At 35.6% G+C, this 20091-nt stretch overlaps 2 protein-coding genes across 12 annotated transcripts in view; both read right to left on the reverse strand.

Annotated features, from left to right (window-relative positions):
• The window catches only part of LRCH3 (leucine rich repeats and calponin homology domain containing 3), a 120753-nt gene extending 116556 nt beyond the window's left edge, over window positions 1-4197 (reverse strand). For 3 of the 9 annotated variants that reach the window (XM_060639700.3, XM_078453081.2, XM_060639698.2), the window contains exon 1: window positions 3891-4196. In XM_060639700.3, coding sequence (XP_060495683.1) covers window positions 3891-4152 — 262 coding nt within the window. In that variant the 5' untranslated portion in view covers window positions 4153-4196. Of the gene's footprint in view, window positions 1-3890 lie in introns of all 9 variants that reach the window. The other 6 variants (XM_060639705.3, XM_060639703.3, XM_060639701.3 and 3 more) reach the window with 3 other exon arrangements.
• Window positions 4198-8740: 4543 nt separating this feature from the next.
• The window catches only part of FYTTD1 (forty-two-three domain containing 1), a 42350-nt gene continuing 30999 nt past the window's right edge, over window positions 8741-20091 (reverse strand). For all 3 annotated transcript variants that reach the window (XM_078453086.1, XM_060639718.2, XM_060639719.2), the window contains exons 4-9: window positions 18294-18406; window positions 16594-16690; window positions 16122-16183; window positions 14525-14599; window positions 12838-12964; window positions 8741-11133 (exon numbers count right to left, since the gene is read on the reverse strand). In XM_078453086.1, the coding sequence (XP_078309212.1) occupies window positions 11035-11133; window positions 12838-12964; window positions 14525-14599; window positions 16122-16183; window positions 16594-16690; window positions 18294-18406 (573 nt within the window). In that variant the 3' untranslated portion in view covers window positions 8741-11034. The remainder of the gene's footprint in view (window positions 11134-12837; window positions 12965-14524; window positions 14600-16121; window positions 16184-16593; window positions 16691-18293; window positions 18407-20091) is intronic.

Here is a 20091-nt window from a genome sequence, read left to right on the forward strand (position 1 = left end):
TATTCAGTCAGCATTTGTACATTTTCATTTTCCAATATGATATCTATTTTTCATTCCTTCAGAGATTTAGATTATTATTGTAGTCATCCAACTGGATTACTAGCTTTTTTTAATTCTTACAGGGTAAAGCCTCTTATTTTTGTTTCCTCTATATTATAGTTAGTATAATGCCTTATACATAAAAGTTTTGCTATTACTAGACAAGTCAAATAATCTTCACATTTATTTATTTCTCCATTAGATCCCTTGAATTCTTTGAGGACAGAAAGTATGCTGGTCCTCTCTGTATATCTGCACTTATCAAATTCCTTAGCAAATGTTTGTTGAACAAATGAGAACGAATGTTGATTAGTCTCCCTGTCTCAAACTCAATTAACCTATCCTCAATCTAGCTTCCACATATGCAAAAGATAGCTTAGATATTCTCTAATCCAACCATTTATTCTGACCAAACTGGCCTGACCACAATATCACAAGCAGTCCCACTGTATTAGTCAGGACTCTTGATTTTGTAACAAAAAATTCTGTTCAAATCAAGCAGAAAGGGGAATTTATTAACTTGCTGTCCAAGGACAGCACTATCTTAAGGCCTGGCTATTGAACCAAAGGTTCAAACACTGTCATCAGAACTTGGTCTCACTCTTTCCATCTTTTGGCTCTGCCTTCCAATTATTAGTAAGCTCTAGGCTCACATTCTATTCTCTCAGCAATCCCCAGGGTCCAAATCATGCCTCTTTCTCAATAGTTCCAATAAAAAATTCAGAATTAACAGTCATGTGTGCTCACTGGAAAATGTGCCCATCTCTGAGCAATCACTGTGACCAGAAGGATATTGACTGGCTAGGTCTGGCGTCAGTCACATGCACACCCTTGTGTTGGGCTGGGATAGCCATGAAACTGAGAGGAGTGATTTCCTAGGAAAATTGGATTACTGTAAATCAGATGAAAGGGTAATGCATAATAGACTGGCAAAATTAACTGATGTGCCATATACTCTAGGAATTTTTGCATGTTGTCCACCACTGCCTGGAATTGGTTTTCCTTCTCATTTTTGCCTACCCAAATCCTTTCCAACATTTCTGCCCCAAGAAGTCTTCTGTGATTTCCTTCTAAAATTTTCATTGTCCACTGGATCAAATTACCTATTCCCTAATAAATATTTCCCTTTTCCTAAAAATCTACCTTTTAAAACAAATAAGAGTGAAAAGCCTCAAGAAAATGTTCCTAATTAATTCTAATCATGTCAAATTATACGTAGTATGGGAAATATATGCTGTTTCTTAGAATATAAACTCTTGAAGGACAGCAGCTCTACCAGATACAGTCCATATACATTATGAGAGAACAGGCTATATGGCAACTTTGACACACACACACACACACACACACACACACACACACATGGTATTCAAATAATTTTCCTGGCTTTAAATTTTAAAGAGTCTTAACAAAACATTTTAGTTAACATAAGTTGTGTCTGAATCCATTAAGCTATAGGTACGCTATGGGTTTGGAGTTATCTCAAACTAGGCTCAAATCCTGGCTAACACTACCTTCCCTGGCCTTTAGCTACAGGTCTTTGAGCAAATTATCTAGTATCTCCAAATCTTGATTTCACTATCTGCAAACACAGGAATAGTAATATCTATCTGTACATAGGAAGGCTGTGACGTATAGCACAGAGAAAAGAGTTCCATGGACCTGGGCTGAAATTCTACCACCAATATTAATTACGGGACTTTCTCTGAGTGATTCCTCATCTGTAAATTCTGAGTACTTCTTCACATGTAAAGTGGGGATAATAATGCTTAGTCCATTGGTTGGTTGTTTTGAGCATTTAACAAGGCAATGTATTTTAAAACACCTAACAATGAATAGCAAACAGTGTATACTCAATAAATGATTATATCAGCATTAAATTATCTGTTTAAAATAACTCAGGTGCCTTGGTGGCTCAGTCAGAAGAGCAGAAGAGTGTGTGACTCTTGATCTCGAGGTTGTGAGTTTGAGCCCCACACTGGGTGTAGAGATTATCCAAAAACAAAATCTTTAGGGGTGCCTGAGTGGCTCAGTTGGTTGAGTGTCTGACTCTTGATTTCAACTCAGGTCAGGATCTCATAGTTTGTGGGATCGAGCCCAGCTTTGGGCTCTGTACTGACAGTACAGAGCCTGCTTGGGATTCTCTCTGTCCCTCCCCTCTCTCTGTCCCTCCCCTCTTTCTCAAAATTAATAAACATTAAAAAAAAAAAAAAGAAATAAAATCTTTAAAAAATAAAATAATTCAGAGCACAGTAAGGGAAAAATTTATTGGGATTGGTTCTTTTTCTTCATAAATGCCTTTGGGTTTTCTTTGTCAGTTAATAAAATATTTCTTAAAAGCAAAACATGTTGGTCCTAGAACTATTTAAAAGCAGGTAAGATAACGAATGAAATAAACTGCTGTAATCAACTTGTTCTTTAGCTTCGCGTTTAATGGAGTAATACTGAAATGACTCACACCAATATAAAATTGCCACATTACCCATCTCTGAAACAATCATATGCCATACAGCCATCTCCCGAACAGAATCAGGTAATCTGGGTTATGAACGACAATTGTGGATGTTGTCTATCAGAACATAAGCAAAAGGGAAGTGGCTGTTCATATTTACCTTAGCAAGAAAGTTTAATTTTAATAACATTCACTAAAAATACAAAATATCTTCAGTACAACTGTTTCCAAAAGAGATTAAATAATTAGACATTTAATTTCTTCCATTTTACACTAGAGTGAAAGTTTCTCTGGAAAGAAGTTTCTTAAAGTAGTTTAACAGTTCTGTTTATTTTTCTAACATGAGTGAATCATATGTAATACCCATCAACCTTTAATGAGTGCACATAGAAGATTTTCAAATCAAAGATTTTAAAATAAAATAAAATGGAATAAATATAAGACAAAGTACTACATACTCTTTCATTGCCAAAAAAAACACTATATCAAAATAAAATACCTAACTACATCATACTACACGAACCTGTGTAGGGGATTTTTTTCCTCCTTTGTGTAAAACATGAATAGGCTCAGTTTTTAATCTACTCCCTAAGGAAGCTATATTTTAAACACAAGAAAAGCATATTATGTTAAGCGCCTCGGTCACCAAACATTGTTCTCTACAACTGAGAAAACCAAATAATATCCAATTGCTTATTACCTTTCCTGTGTTCAAAAATATGTATAAAGCGAAGTAATGTTCATTTTTGAAAAGCGTTAATACAGATGGGGTAGGCAATCTATGTATCTTTTCTTCCCTCAACTTTTCAGGGAGGGCGTGAGAAAAGTAATGGGAGTCTGAAGGTTGGCTCTAGTAAGCCAAATAGATAAAGGTACAGAAAGAAAAGTTACAGCCTTAGGGCTCACATTAAAAACAACTCTTGAAGAAACGTCAGTGCTCCCATCAATGCTTCCCCAACAACGCAGTGGCCCATGCTCTGAACATATTAAGAGAGCCCAATCTTAGCAAATCCCAAATCTTAGCAAAGTCACTTTGGCATCCCCAATCCGAAAGGGCCTGCAGAAACCGGGGCGGGGCAAGGGTCTACTTCAGCGGCATTAAGTTAATTTTCTAGCAGAGTAAAACACTCTGTGTCTATCTCTACAGTCTCCTTCCCCGAGAGATGCTGCAGTCTGCCGCCTCGCCCCTGGCTCGGGGTCTGGCCCGCAGGCCGGGGCGGGGGGAGGGGGGGGGGTTGCTGGGTGGGTCGGGCAGTCGGCTTCTCCCCGTTAGTCCGGTCCCAACCAGGCGCTATGGGACCGGTGGCTGTAACTAGCCCCGAGTCCTCCCACCGGATGGAGCGGCCTCCCGCCGCGTCCCGCGCCCATGGTCAGCAGGGATGCCCCGTGCCCCACTCACCCGCCCGGGTGGTGTCCGTCAGGTCATGGTTGGCCGCTCCCCGGGGAAACTCCCTCAGTTTCCGGCCGCTCAGGCTCAGCACCCCGGTCACAGCCGCCTCCTCTAGCGCTCGATCGAGGGAGCGGCTCCACGAACCCGGGCCAGGACCAGTACCTGCTCCGGAGCTTGGGCCGCAGTTAACACCGGAGAGGTTACCTCCCGACGCTACAGGGCCAGAGTACTCTGCAGCCGTGGCCACAGCGACCAACCCTGCGGCCGCCATTTCCCAGCCGACAACTCTCCGGCACACGGCTCAGCGCATGCGCTGCCAGAAATGATGGGTGGGCGGGGAAAGGGGCAAACAGACCCCGGACGGTTGTCTTCACGCGCAGGGCTGCAGTGGCCCTCCGCACATCCAGGCTCTTGCCTCCGCCTGCATCGAGGTTTTGAAGGGAAATCAAAAAGGAACTCACAATCTTGGAGCACCCCCTCCTCTGGCTCCCAGTACCATTTTCAAAAATGACCCTACAAAAATATCTTTCAGTGTTCCCCACAAAAACTTCAGTGCCTTCCTCCTTCAATACTGAAGGATTCGATTAAGCATTGAATTAAGGTTTACCATTCTTGCTACCAGAAACCTAGGCAGTGAGAAGAGGGGACCCTGGGATACGACGTAAAACGTTTCCCCAACTCTGTCATTCTATACAGCAAGTGATCTAGATGGAGACGTGCTGTTAACTGTTATTTTCGGAAAGGAAAATAAATGCCAACCTGGCCCCCAAATTCCATAATCTTCATTGAAAGGGTATATAAATGTTTAGGGCCACCCTTTTACAAAATAGCTCTGAACAAAAAACACATTTTAAATAGTATTTGTCCTTTAGGCGAGATTTTATTGTTGAACAAATCAGGATGAACGGCATTAAAGTCTAAATTTTTTGTCTAGAACCAAAAGTGAGGGGGAAAAATGATCTGACCATAATCTAAATGTGAGAATTAGAGGTAGAATGGAAGAAATGATAAAACCCAAAATCATTATTGAAAAACTGGAAACTATCACTTCACTTTAAATCAATTAGGGCTCATCTACATTGTAACCAGTCTCCAGCATATTCTTCTTTTATACATTTAAGCCATTGCTGCTACACTGATGTAAATTTCCCCTACAATGAACCAACTAGTATTTGTGGGAAATAGAAGAGACTGTTAGAGCTCTTTTCCTAGATTACAATCTAATTATAGAATTCAGACAAACATACCAATCAGAGAGTAGGACAACAGAAAAAGGGCTGAGTAGGGGGAGCTGGGTTAATCTATCAGAATTCAAAGAAAAGGATCTGCATCATGGATGAATGAAATTTTGGAAAAATCTTAAAGACTATGAAATAGGCAATAGTAGGAAGGTGAGAGGAGTATCAGCACGAACACACCCAGGTATGATTTATAATGGTACATGTGTATTTAAGGCCACAAGCCAAAAAGTTCATGAGACAGCAAAAGAAAATAAGGTTGAAAAGCCTATTCATCAAAGCCCAACTCTTCTACGAAACTTTGATTAGCACTTCCCCCAACTCCTACATGGAAGAGACTGTGAAAATGTTTAATTTCAGTAACAAAGCTGATTAGTAACAGCTGCTCAGAGTTGTTCTATGAATTCTTACCTTCTAGGTTCCTCAGCAGCAAGTTCCATGACCAATTATCAGTATCAAGGTCTGTTATGAGCATGGGTCATTGCAATGGCAAGTGATTTACCAGCTCAAAAAACATTTACCCAATATATGAACTGCTTTTTTGTTATTCTGATCTAAAATTGTTTTGCTCTTCTTAAGAAAGATTTTAAGCTATTTTAGGAGAGCAGGATCTCATTCTGCATTTTTTTAGGAAATATTTCAACTACAGTGACTAAAAGCATAATCATATATTCCATATTAACACTGTTACCAGATATCTTTATAAAATGCACCATTATGTCACCTGAATTTACCTATTACCTTCCACATTTACACTAAATTCTTCTAACAAGTTCTTCATAATACACCCTCATTCTTCCTATCTACCTACACACATATCTCATTATTAATTGCAACATAACATGTTAATCCTGGTCTCTGAACTTCTGATCAAGTTTATAGATTGATCTTACCTTGTCTATTCAACTAGATTTTAGGGTCCTTAATATGTTAAACTCTGTAATTTTCTTCTATACCCCAGAGCTGAGTATCTTAATAGGAAGCAGAGACAGAAGATGGATTATATACTAATACAGCAGAGGTTATGTACTAATACAAGAGAGACAGCTGGGAGGAAAGGAAAAAAAAAATTTACTGAGAACAGGGTAGATTATAAGTATTTGAAGTCCAAAAGAAAAGCCTATGGATATGAGGAGAAATATATATAAATGAGAACAAGTCCTAGGTAAAGAGAGACTGTAAGAAAAGGTAGATCAAGGAGTTAATTTTAAGACTTCTAAGGGGATTTGAGCTCTCATCTGCAAAGGTAGAATATGAAGGAATTCTCATACTACTCTATCTCCATTAAAAAAGTGACAAGATCATCTTGTGAGAATGAGATAAAGGAAATGGAATCACTGTGAGGATTTCACCAAAGTGTCTAGCGATGAATAAAGATGATGAGAAACAGGTGCAAAAAAGCTATGAGCAAAACGGCTATAAGGACATAGAATTTATTCTATAACTGCTCTGTGGTCTAGAAGCAGGAGCTGAAAAAAATTGGTAGTGAGGGTTATTGATGTTAGGAATTGATATAGAGAAGTTCCTTGCTTCTTCCTATCTTACAACTGAAAGTTAACTCACTGAAGGAATACCAGGGGCAAAATTTTCACTCAAATCTCATTTTCAGCTCTGTATCTCACTACCTCATGCAGAAATAAAGTCCTTTCCCCCTTCATCTACTTGCTAGAAATATGTTATGGTCACTCCTTTAAGACTCCATTTTTTATGAACTCAAAGCAATGGGATTAAAATCTTGACTAATCCTATGCTCTTCAAATGTAAAGCATAGAAACTAGCTTGCTAAATATATTCAATAAATGTTTGTTCCTTCCCAGATTCCTTTAATAAGCAGACAATATGATTTTCTTCTCATTAAAGGAAAGTGGAAATAGAAGTAGAAATTAGGTATCTACACACTATGGAAAGTTTCCTATTCATCTTTAAACATCAGTAAACCTCTTCTGAAATACAACACAATGAATTTCAGCTCCAGGATGGTATCACACATTTCCTTGTTTCAACAGCTTTTTGGGGGCACCTGAGTGGCTCAGTCGGTTAAGTGTCCGACTTCAGCTCAGGTCATGATCTCGCGGTCCTTGGGTTCGAGCCCCGTGTCGGGCTCTGTGCTGACAGCTCAGAGCCTGGAGCCTGTTTCAGATTCTGTGTCTCCCTCTTTCTCTGACCCTCCCCTGTTCATGCTGTCTCAAAAATAAATGTTAAAAAAAATTTTTTAATACAAAAATAAAAGCTTTTTGTATTTGATAGAAGTAACGTAATGAGGGGGAAAAAAAGACATCAGAAGTCAATAATTTATAAGAAAATCTTTAACTCCCTAACAATGGCCGACAACAGTCCAAAATTCTTAGTGTGAATGCCTGGGGTCTGTTGGTATCATTTTTTAAAAGGGAATAAACTCCAAATTGATCTACATAAAAATAATTCGCTTTAAAAGGAAGCTTAAATCACGTGGGTTTTTTTTACAGTAGCAATAAAACAATCATATAATTCTGATGAAAGTTCAAAAATATACTAATCAGAAATAAAAGAATCATTTCCTGCCCTGATACTACCTGTATTCAGAATGTATGGTATTCATTCTCTGTAGTGCAAAGTCAGCTATTTTTTGTCACTCATACTTTCTTATTGAAAATCGAAATCAGGACAATAATTACCTGACACACTAAGAAACAAAACAAATGAGCTAAGGGGAAAAAAGAGAGACAAATCAAGAAACAGACTCCTAACTACAGAGAACTGATGGTTACCAGAGGGGATGTGGGTGGAGGGATGAGTGAAACAAGTGATGGGGATTTAGGAATGCACTTGTCATGAGAAGCACCGGGTGATTAAAATTAAAATTATCCTGACACTGTGTATACTGTGTGAATTATAAAGCCACTGATAGCAAACTGGGATATACATATCTATTCTAACAGAAAATAATCAGTGGGCAATGAAGCTTGTAAGTTTGTTCATACTTTGGAAGTATTTTATGATGTGCTTATAATTAAAATTATGAAATCTATGCCTGTTAGAAAAAAATACATAATGTGCAATCAGGAACACTGACCTTTTCTAAGAGGTCTATATAACTTGAATACAAAAGTAATGAAGTCTCAATAATTATCACTGGTAGAGTAGATTTACTTGCCATACTAAAAATTACAAATGCTAAAAGCATTGCAATTACCACTTCTCAGATATCGGACAAGCCAAACATCATTCCACTACTCTCTGTGGGTGTTCAATTCACAGAAGCAGTTTATTATGAGAATTAAATTAAACTGAGAATTAAAAGACCTGAGCTCAAAAAGTGACATTGACACATACAAGTCTTGAAAAGCTGAGCCTCACTTAAATAAAACATAGAAAGGAATTGAAATGGATGATCTTGAAGGGCACATCTAGCTTGAAATTCTGCACTCTAAGTAATGAGTCTTTAAATCCTGCTGGCTACTTACTTCTTGGTTGGAGCTCATGAATGAAATGGTCAAAAGGCAGTTAGAATATGAGTGTAGACTGATTTACCAATTTAATTGGTTAGGTAGTTTTTCAAACCCTAAAAATTATAAATCACTACAAAGTTCTCTGTAACATAGAACAATCTAAAAACCACAACTCAATCTTTATAGCTAAGAATAAATGTGAGACCTGTAACATTTTATTTGTTAAAAATGAACAGCTTCAGAATAGATCTAAATTTGTAACTTTTCCAAAAAACACCAAAAAGTACAGTGTAAAGCATCTCCTCGTTAAATACAAACTTATTTTTGTGATGCACTGCATCAATGTTTTGCATACACCTTGATGCAAAGGAAATTTTAAGTTGTATCCTGTTTAAAAAAAAAATTTAAGAACTGAAAAAGGATGACCACAACCACATTCCAAGAAAGGAAATTTTCTTCCAACAAAGCATATTCTTCTGTTTATACACAGCATGTTAGCACTCAAGAATTTTAATTTAGTTGTAACAAAGGCAAAATTTTATATTTAAAAAGAAAATGAAATTAGAGATGTATGAAGAGCAAATGTTTAATATACCAAAGACACTTTGTTGTTTGATGCAGTTAACGTCAATATTTGGGGCAATTTTTAAGGTTTTCGAGAAAAATGGCATTAATAATAGCTCTGTACAATATTTAAAATAAAAAAAATGAAAACTTCTTTATACCATATTTTCAAACTGTTCTAAAGACAGCAAATTTGTGCTCAGTTGTTTCTCTTTTGCTTTAAAATAATCTACCAGTAATTCTAAACCAGTCTAAAATAAAATGTACTGTTCACAGATGAAATCTAAGCATTTGTACTTGCAAAAATGTTTTGCAATGAGTCCTTGGCCTAAGGAGACTAGAGCTTATTTTCAAATTGTGTGACTGGCTTCCAATAATCCCTTATCAGTAGACTTACTGGCAAAATACCAGATATTAAGGATCAGATTTAATTCTTTGGTATAAGCATGAAACTATTGATACTTTTCCGTGGCTAACATAAACCAAGTAACTCAAGGAGCATGAGAGAAAACAATGAAGTCTAATATACAATACAAGGCAGGCAAGAGTGATAACTTAATGTTATGTTTTGTTTTGTTTTACAGGAAAAATTAACACCAATACACTCTAGGGAAACTAACACCTACTTAGAGGTTTCAACATTATAGCAAACCAAAAGGTTAAACTTCAAAATGATTGAACTTGTAGTTGGAATATTTTGCTGCATTTTGGCATTATACTGTAACTTATAGTATATAACCATCTGAAGACTTTCAGCACTAGCTTGGCACAACAGATTAATTCCTCCAGAGTGTGGGAGGAAAAAAAAAAATACCCTGACTATAAATGCCTGAACTTTATACAAGAAAGGTATAAACCAAGATTACAATGTAACTCAATTACCATTTTGTCTTTATGGCATATACAAGTATATTTTTTATTCTGAAGCTTTATACTGTTTAATTAACAAGCTTAAAAAGCTTATAAAATTTAACTTTTGAATAAGAAGTCTAGGACTTTATGGCTATTGATTTTATCATCAAAATATCTAAGGAACTCAATCCACCTTGATAATTATAATTCTTCTAAATATCATTTGAAGAATTCTTCGTGGACACTAGATTCAAGCCTACACTAAATCCACACAGTACACCTATGTCCTGGGTTTTAAAGTGTTTCACCTCAACCTGCTACTTCCTCTCCGGCTTTCTTCATTTACCAAACACAACTGTTAGGTTTTTACATTGGACCTTCTCTTCCAAGGCTCTATCAGATAATTTTGTAAACACACATTTATAGTTTTAAACATCAACATTTTAAACAGAGACTAATGCCTAAAGTCACATTTCTGGTTAAAAGTTCGATATTAAAGATTTATAACTCTGGAGAATTAACCTAAGGACATCTCAAAAATGAATCAAATTCCAGATATTCCCACAAATCTTAAAACTCAAAACTGGAATTCTAATTTTTTTTTTAATATCTCTAATGAAGAAAAGTCAACTGCACTTATTACATCAATACTATTAAAGGACAGGTGACAGCAACAAAGGGACCTACTCATATTTCTGAAGACCAAGATTTACCATGGCAAATAAAAAATGGGAAAAGCAATGAGATCCTAAATACCACTATAATAAAAATAAATCAGTTTCTATTTTTCTGTCTTCTTTCTGCTGCATGACGGACCAAAGAAGTCAAACAGAGAATTGTTCTGTCTGGGCCAACCATGAAATCTCAAGAACAGATAGGTATATTCCCTGTTATTCTTTCAGGGCATTATTTATACATGTTTAAAAAAAAAAAACTTCAAAAATAAAAATAAGAGTTATTTAGCCTTGTGAATATTTTGAAATAAAGTTTCTTCAATTTCTGTGATGAACTCTTCAAGCAATTCAACTTTTAAAACAGAGTCATCACTCAAAAGTCCCTTTGACTTGGGATCTATCCCACGGTTACAAAGCGGCTTCCTCCTTTGTTGAACGTGAGAGTGGCTCTTTGTTCCTTCAGGATCCCAAATCGCTCATTCAAAGTCATCCCTGTCTAGAGAAAACAAAACAAAACAAAACAATTAACAACTTGACTGTTGGCCATGTTTGCTTAGAACAATAATGTGATCATAATGGTAATTCAAGGTAACAACAGCTAACATTTCCTGAATATTTATGCATTCAAACTCATTTAACTCTAATAAAAACCATATGAATTAGGTGAATTGAGTGAAGTTTAAAGAAGTTAGTTAACTTGCCTACTTGCAGCTCCAGAATTTAAACCAGGTAGTCTGACTCACATTCTCTATCTTCTAAACCATTCTAAATACCTACATTATGTACTACATAAAACACATTGCTATAATGCCCACAAGTCATACATCCAAGATTTTCTCTCAATTATTTTTAGGCTCTACAAACACTGCCACAAAATCTAGTGATGTCACTGATAAACATAAGAGTTACTGACACTTGTGAATATTTGAAACAAACTTTCTTGAATTTCTAGAAGTTTTTGGATTTCTGGGAGTTCATCACAGAAGTTCAAACCAATTCAAATCAAAATCTGGTTTTTGATTAACAAAGAAAGCACACCCAAATTATATTTTACCATTTATGAAAGAAGAGTAACCATGACAAAATGAAATAAAAAGAAGCAAAACAAATTTGGTCAGATTTCTATCCATACTTCATATTTTCAATTCCACATATTTTTACATCAATGGATACACAAAAAGGATTTAACAAAATCCAACATCCATTCATGATAAAAACTCTCAGCATATGAATAAAAGGAACTCCCTCAACCTGTAAATCTACTAAAAACCCATTGCTAAAATCATACTAAAAGATGAAACATTTAATGCTTTCTCCTCATGCTTGGGAATAAGGCAAGCATACCATGTTCTCATTATTTCTATTCAACATCGTACTGAAGGTTCTAGCCATCATAATAAAGAAGAAAAAGAAAAGGTTTAAGGATTGGTAAGGGATATGGAGAATGACATGACTGTTTACACAGAAAATCTTAAGGAATCTACAAAATTACTAAAAATAGTGAAGTTAATTTTAGCAAGATCACAAGACACAAAGTCAATATAAAAAATGTCAAATCTATTCCACAGTGAGATATATACCACTTCACAAGCACTTGGATGGCTACGATCAAATGACCGATAGTAACAAGTGTAGATGAGGATGTTGAGAAATTTATAACTCTTTATACATGCTGGAAGGAATGTAAACAGTGCAGCCACTTTGGAAAACAAGTTTGGCCCTTCCTCAAGAGGTTAAACATATAGTTATGAATATGACCTACCAATTCCACTTGTACATATTTACCCAGGGAAATGGAAACATATACTCACACAAAAAACATGTACATCAATGTGCAGAAGAACCTTATTCACAATAACCAAAGAATGGAAACAGCCCAAATGTCTATCAACTGATAACTGAATAAATAAAATATGGTATATCCATTGATGGAACATTATTCAGCAATAAAAAGACGATACACTATAGATGAACCTTAAAAACACTATGCTAAGTGAAAGAAGCCAGTCACAAAAGATCACATATTGTATGTTTCCATTCATATGAATCCCCAAATAGGCTTCTCTATAGAAACAAAGTAGATTGTTCAGTGGTTTCCTAAGGTTGAGGAGACTTAAGATACCCTGTTTAATTCATTACATATTTTATTAATTAAAATATTCTCAATGAATGGCACAAAGAAACACAGAAAAAAAATTACCTGTTTTCCAACACTATTTATGTCAAATTGTAGGGGGACACCTTTAGGAACTTTCTTTACATCAGATTGCTCCCGTTTTGTCAAGAATGAGGGTACAGCAGTACGAGTTAATCGTGGTTTCTGAGTTCTATTGGAAAAAAATTAAAATGAAATCAGACAAGCTTAATAATCAAAAGAAGAAAAACAAATCATTTGGTACCTAAGACATCTTGACTTGTACACATGTTCCATGTATTAAGGCTATTTTGTGTTCTCAAAAAAGTACAATAGTCTCCTCTTACCCATGGGGTTTATGTTGTTCCAAGAATGCCCCTCACCTGCCAGTGGATGCCTGAAGCTGCATAGAGTACTGAACCCTACACATACTATATCTTTTTTCCAATACATACATACCTATGATAAAGTTTAATTTTTAAGAATTAGGCACAGTATGAGTTATTAGTTAACAATAACTAATTGTAAAATAGAACAATTACGACAATATACTGTAATAAAAGTTATGTGAATGTGGTCTCTCTCCCGCCCTCTCTCAAAATATGTTTTTGTACTCATCCTTCTTGTGATGATGTGAGATGATAAAATACCTATATGATGAGACAAAGTGAGGTGAATGATGTAGGCATTGTGAAGTACTGTCAGGCTACTACTGACCTTCTGACAATATGTCAGAAGGAGGACCATCTGTTTTCAGACCATGGCTGACTAGGTAACTGAAACCGTGGAAAGTGAAATCACAGACAAGGGGGTACTGATGTACCTGGTTCTTGACTGACTCATCTGGAGACTAAAATTTATAATCACTCACAGAATACTTCTTTAAGTAGAATTAAATGTTTTCAATAATTTGGAATGACTGGTGACTTCCAAGTCTTGATCTTCTAAAATGAAGCAACCTCTGAAGTCTTAAGAGACTCATCCTATGTTTTTTTCATTTCATTTATTAAAATAGCTGGAGAGATCAAAAACTCCAAAAACCTATAAAGTTTATAATGCAATAAACATAAGGGAATGGTTAACTAAATTAAGGTCATCCAGATAAAAGAACACACTATGAAGCCTTTATTTTTTTTTTTTTTTTTTTTCAACGTTTTTTATTTATTTTTGGGACAGAGAGAGACAGAGCATGAACGGGGGAGGGGCAGAGAGAGAGGGAGACACAGAATCGGAAACAGGCTCCAGGCTCCGAGCCATCAGCCCAGAGCCTGACGCGGGGCTCGAACTCACGGACCGCGAGATCGTGACCTGGCTGAAGTCGGACGCTTAACCGACTGCGCCATCCAGGCGCCCCTATGAAGCCTTTAAAAAGAAGGTAGATCTGTATGTACCTACAAGTAAAGATGTCCAAACTGTATTAGGAGGTGGAGGAGAAAGGAGCAAGTATGTATAGCATTCCCTCATTTGTTATTATACATAAAAAATAAATGTATAAAATACTTATTGTATACGCACCAATTTAATAAAAATATGAAATTGTTAAAAGTGTCTACTTTGGGGGTATAGAACCAGGAATCAAGACAGCTTTTACCTTTAACTTTATACTATAGTATTTCCACTTTGTACCACAAGTATTACTCTTATCTTTGTCTCAGTTTATCTTAACTTGGACATCATGAGCAGAAGTCCAGTGCTCTTCTATTACCTTATATACTGAGAGGTTATAATTTCTGACAATAAAAAAAGGACTTACGCTGGGCACTGCACTGCTCCAGGATTGTCAATGGAGACAGTCAAAATTCCTCCATTTGTGGTGGAAGTCCGCCATCTAGTTTCAAAAAACCAAAAACTTCATTAAAATGGAAGTTTATAAATCCTATCACGTACTCCACATAAAAACATACATTTTAAAGTAACCATCATATTTTCTTAGCTTTTAAAAATTACTAAGCTCCACCATGATATAATTAATCAGCATGTTGAGTGTAGGAACCAGTTCCTACACTTGAATCTATTAAGTATTTTTTCAGTGTAACAAATACACATACCTTAAAATAAATTAAATTAGTACAGAAAGGCTGCTAATGAAAAGTAACAGTCTCCAGTATTTTGTGCCCCCTCTGCTCCCCAGAGGCAGAACTTTCCTGCTCCCCAATGGCAGCACTTTTAACCTTGTTCTTACTGCTTGCTAGTTACCTCCAGTTGACTATACAAGACGCATATGTAACAATATTTTGCTATGATAAGGTTTTAGCTCATCACACTATACTCTAGATTCCCTACCTCCTTCTAAACATTTTGATAGCTATATCACTATTTTACTTCCATTATAACTTTAAATATAAATCTTTCAGTCTCTTAAATCTCCTTCTTTCTTTCAGAGACACCATTTCCTCTCGACTTTGTATGAAAGGAGAGTAGTACCTCTAATTCTTCTTTCCATCTCTTCTCCCACTTTGTACCTCCCATTTTTGTCAGCTCTACTTGTACATTCATGTTACTCAAAATCTGACATTTTCACTATATTCTGTTACCAAATTAAGGATTTTGTGGGGTTTTTTCCCTATAGATTCTCAAAGTTCAAGACAAACAGCACTTATATTATTATAATTATGTAAACATTGTTCACTGGAGAAGCAAATGGCTTATCATTTCTTTCCTCATGGTTTCCAATGTCATGACTCCTGTGCAAAAGAATACTGTCAACATCAAGTTCAAATACTTTTTTTTCTTACACTCTGCTCAAAATCATGCCCAACTTTAGCTGGCATATCTGGACCAATACCATGTTTTACACATTTTGTTTTCCAAAAAGTAGTCATAGTTTTAAATAGTTTAATCTTGAAAACTGATCATATTGATGGAATTAGAATGTTACAACTCACACATCAGAAGTGCAATTCTAACAGACAAAAAAATATTTTCAAAAAATCTTTATGGGGTAAGGAGAAGAAAAGAATATGTGAAAAGGAAAAATATCCTATTGTTTTTAAAGGGTTCACAAGTTTTCTAAAAGCTCTATTGGATTTTCTATTTATTCCCTGAATAGGTTCATTTATAGAAAAGCAGTTACAGAAAATAAAGAGCTGTTTCATTAAAATGGAATACTCCATTATCTTTTTTTTTTTTTAAATAAAGGGATGTATTTGGTGCTAAAACTCATTAACATGACATGTGAAAATGCAAAAGGCTTTTTGGGGGAAAAAATGGATTTATTTTTTTCAGGCACAATGGTTAATATACTCTGGGGGTCTCATTTAATTTCTTCTGGACTGGGGCACACAGTAATCGGGGTTGCTAGTATTCTGGGAGTTTTGAAAGGACATCTTGAAAAACAAATTGAAACTTACTGACGAGTTCTCTTTGCTACTACATCGTCTAGCAGTTGTTCTGTGTTCAACTGGGCCTGAACCTGAAGGGAAAAAAAAAGTAGTAGGTCCCAAAGAAAGCAGAGGGTTTGAATCTAAAAAGCAGCCCTGCTCTGTAACTTTATAACCCAGTATGATGTGTGTGTGAATGCAAGAGAGGCATGTGCCTATTCTGGCAATACCTCTGTTGAGGTTCCTATATCAGAACAAGTGGTAAAACATATTTATTCCTAAATAACATGTTAAGCTTGTAAGATGCTGCTACTGATGACAACAAAAGGGAGAATAGAAAAAATAAGTAACAAAAAGAACTAATCTGATGTCACGTTCTCCATATCCCAAACCCAACCCTTACCTCAACCATGGGCTATGCCTATGATTGAGGATTACCACTAAAGGTAGATGTTCAAGATCCTTTGAGTAAAAAGAAACCACCACCAAGGGGTTTTTATACCTTTAGGCCTCTTCTGAAAAGAAAAGTTGCCTGACGAGTATCTTTCTGATGACTTAATTTATTTCCACTCCTGCTAAAATTGGCCGGAATGCTATTTCTGCAACAAAAACAGATATATCATGAATAGTCTAAGCCATTTAACAACTTTCAAACATCCTGAGAAGAAATAAGCAAAAATAGTTAAATTCATAGGCTAGACATTTGAAGTACACTAAACATAAAGATTCTGAATTATTTCCTTATTTACATAAAGTTACTGTGATTCAATTTATAAATATCTTTCTGTAGCATACTACATAACAACCTAGTTAATTCTAATTATCTTCTAAATATTGCACTCGCTAATATTCTAACAGAAGATTTCTTCTGAAGACATTAAAAATAACAATTTTAGTGCTACTTCCTAAACAGCATTGATGAAAAACATGTACGTAGAAATTTACAGGATAAGTACAAAGAAAATCACACCTAAGCAAATCATAATCAAACTACTGAAAATCAAGAGAAAATCTTGAAAATAACATCTTCTATGGTTTTCTCTTCCATCTTCACTCAGAAACCTTTATGTTAACATGAATCACATAGAAACTTACCATCTTATTCTTTCACATAGAGCAATGTACTCTCAATTATGTTTGACTTGACTTTCACCAATCCCTTTCTAATTTCTATATGAAGTCAGTAAAAGATGAGAAAACAAATTTTCGTATTTATCTAGTTATTTATTTCTTATAAATATTTAATAGATCGCCTAATCTTACCTCCAATCTTAGACTCAAATGCAAAATTTCCCTAGCTAGCCTAATTAACATGGGTCATTAATGTCTCATATAATGGACAAGTTCTTATTTGCTAATTTCCCATTTCCCAAAAGGTACTACACCAGATTTCCAAAAGAAAAGAGGGATGATAGTTAAGTAAACCTGCAATTCCAGCCGTTCCATTTATACAAAAACTTCATTTTCAGGTTTTTTTTTGAATTATCTTCTATAAAAGATGAATAAATGGTACTCGAAACTAAAATATAGAAACTTACCAGTTTATCAACTTCCTTTTGCCCATTTTATTCTTACAGAAAACAGAATGTCATAACAATAGGTCATAATTTTTGAGTTTCTGTTATGCCTTCCATTTAATATAAACATAATCTCAGCTATGGGGTACCTGGCTGCCTCATAGGTAGAGCATGCGACTCTTATCTTGGGGTCCTGAGTGCAAGCCCCCATGTTGGGTGAAGAGATAACTTAAAAATAATAATAATAATATTTTCAACTTAACAAGCATTCACACAGAATTTTTTACAATTTGCTTTTTCCACAAATACATTGTTCTATTAAGAATCACTGAGACTGAATAACAATTTTAGCTTTCAGAATTCCCAATTTTGAATAATTCTGGTGGAGGTATTTTTACCTAAACAATCACCTTTTGTAATTTTATTCTGTATGTAAACAGAGATAAAGAAGCAGAGTAATGCTTTTTTTTTTTAAAGTTTACAATTTGTTAAAACCATCAGTAATACTGGGTCTCAGCAATAAGAAAGCCATTACTGAATGCCTCCACATTGGATGTTCAGAGAGACATCCCAAATATCCATCTTGAAAATGACCACTACAAATCCATTCATTTGGTTGCTTAGTGCAAGAAGTCTACCCTTATTTACTTAGGATAACATATTATCATCATATTTGAGTACTTACTTTCTATTTAGCTGGTTAGGTCTCTTAAGAACTGCAACTGCTTTTCTCTGTACTTCATTTTGTCTCAGAAGGTTGGCCTTCCTTTTTAATGCTGGAAAATACCGTTCTATATTCTTTCAGAAGGCAAAAAAAACTACATTAATCAGATTGCTTTTTGCTATATACCCTATTACAATAAACATTTCTGAAGCAGAATGGACAGAGACTGCTTAGATGTGCACATTAGAGACACAGGCTGAAATGACTTGAATATTTCCAGTCTAAGTGACTGAGAAGACAGCAACCTCCTTATACTTAAAATACTTGCAACAAAAGGACAATTCAAATGGAAAAATGGATTTTTTTCTATTTTGGTTATGTTCAGTTTGAGGTGCTCTGGGGGATGCACAGGTTATGGGGAAACATGGTCCTGGAACTCAAGAGAAGAATCAGAGGACCAGAAATGTAAATGAGGAAATCACTTAAATAAACATGATTTTTGATTACCAAATGAAGGGAGAAGAGGGCCAAGTTCTGGGGTACCTAGGTGGCTCACTGGGTTAAGCACCTGACTCTTGATTTTGGCTCAGGTCATGGTCTCACAGTCTGAGAGATGGAGCCCCAAGTCAGGATCTGTGCTGATAGCAAGGAGCCTGCTTGGGATTCATTCTTTCCCTCTCTCCCCCCTGCTCCACTCACAGGCTCGTGCTCTCTCTCTCTCTCAAAATAAATAAAAACTTAAAAAAAAAAAAAAAAGAGAGAGAGCCAAGTTCCAAAACAAATGTGAGGGAAAAAGAGGAGGTTATGACAGCAAAGAAGCCTGAGTAGAAAGAGTTACAAAGAAAAAAGGAATCAAGAAAATAAGCATATGAAATGTCCACTTTTTCTCCCTCCTCATATATAAATTCAATCCAGCATTAAAGTCTAATTCAGATTTCTGTATTTTTCATGAAGTCTTTCCAAAAGTTCTTGGCAATATGAGCCATACATATCTTACACTTAATTCAGACTACCTTATATGTTTTAAGCATATGAGAAGTATTCGTAAGTATCAATTGACTAAAAAACACAAAAATTATAAGTCTTCATTTTCATGAACATTTGGAAAAGAAGTAAATGTAAAAACAGAAATAAGGAATATTAAGAATATAGGAGAAATGCTATGAAATCACTCACAGTTCATTCCAAGCTTCATATTCTGTCTTTAATAAAAACACCACCAAGTATCATTTTAATGGTAAATGTAAATTCCTTTGATGCTGTCGTCACATGTTTTTTTTACCCTCAAACTACCTGTCATACTGTAACCATATAGTTATTTGTGGAAAAATTTATTTAATGTTTATCTCTATTCTCCATGAGGGATTTTCTATTGAGTTACCACAGAATCCCTTGCATCTAGCATAGAGTGGGTACTCAATCATGTTAGTTAAATGATGAATACACAGACTAGAGTAACAACCAATTAATACATGGTGAATGTATCATTCCATGGATCTAAAGTTTGTATACATGTATAAATGTGCTTTAAAAAGTATACGTTGGGGGGTGCCTGGGTGGCTCAGCTGGTTAAGTGTCCGACTCTAGGTTTTGGCTCAGGTCATGATCTCATGATTCATGAGTCTGAGCCCTGCATTGGGCTCTGCACTGAAGGTGCGAAGCCTGCTTGGAATTCTCGCTCTTTCTTTGCCCCTCCCCAGCTCATGTGTGTGTGTACATGCGCGCTCTCTCTCTCTTTCTCAAAAATAAACATTAAAAAAATACATGTATGGAAAAGTTTTTCTTTCACAATAATTTTGATATAAAAACTTATTTTAAT

This window comes from Panthera onca, chromosome C2 (assembly GCF_046562875.1).
Source record: "Panthera onca isolate mPanOnc1 chromosome C2, mPanOnc1 haplotype 2, whole genome shotgun sequence".
NCBI classification, from domain to species: Eukaryota; Metazoa; Chordata; class Mammalia; order Carnivora; family Felidae; genus Panthera; species Panthera onca.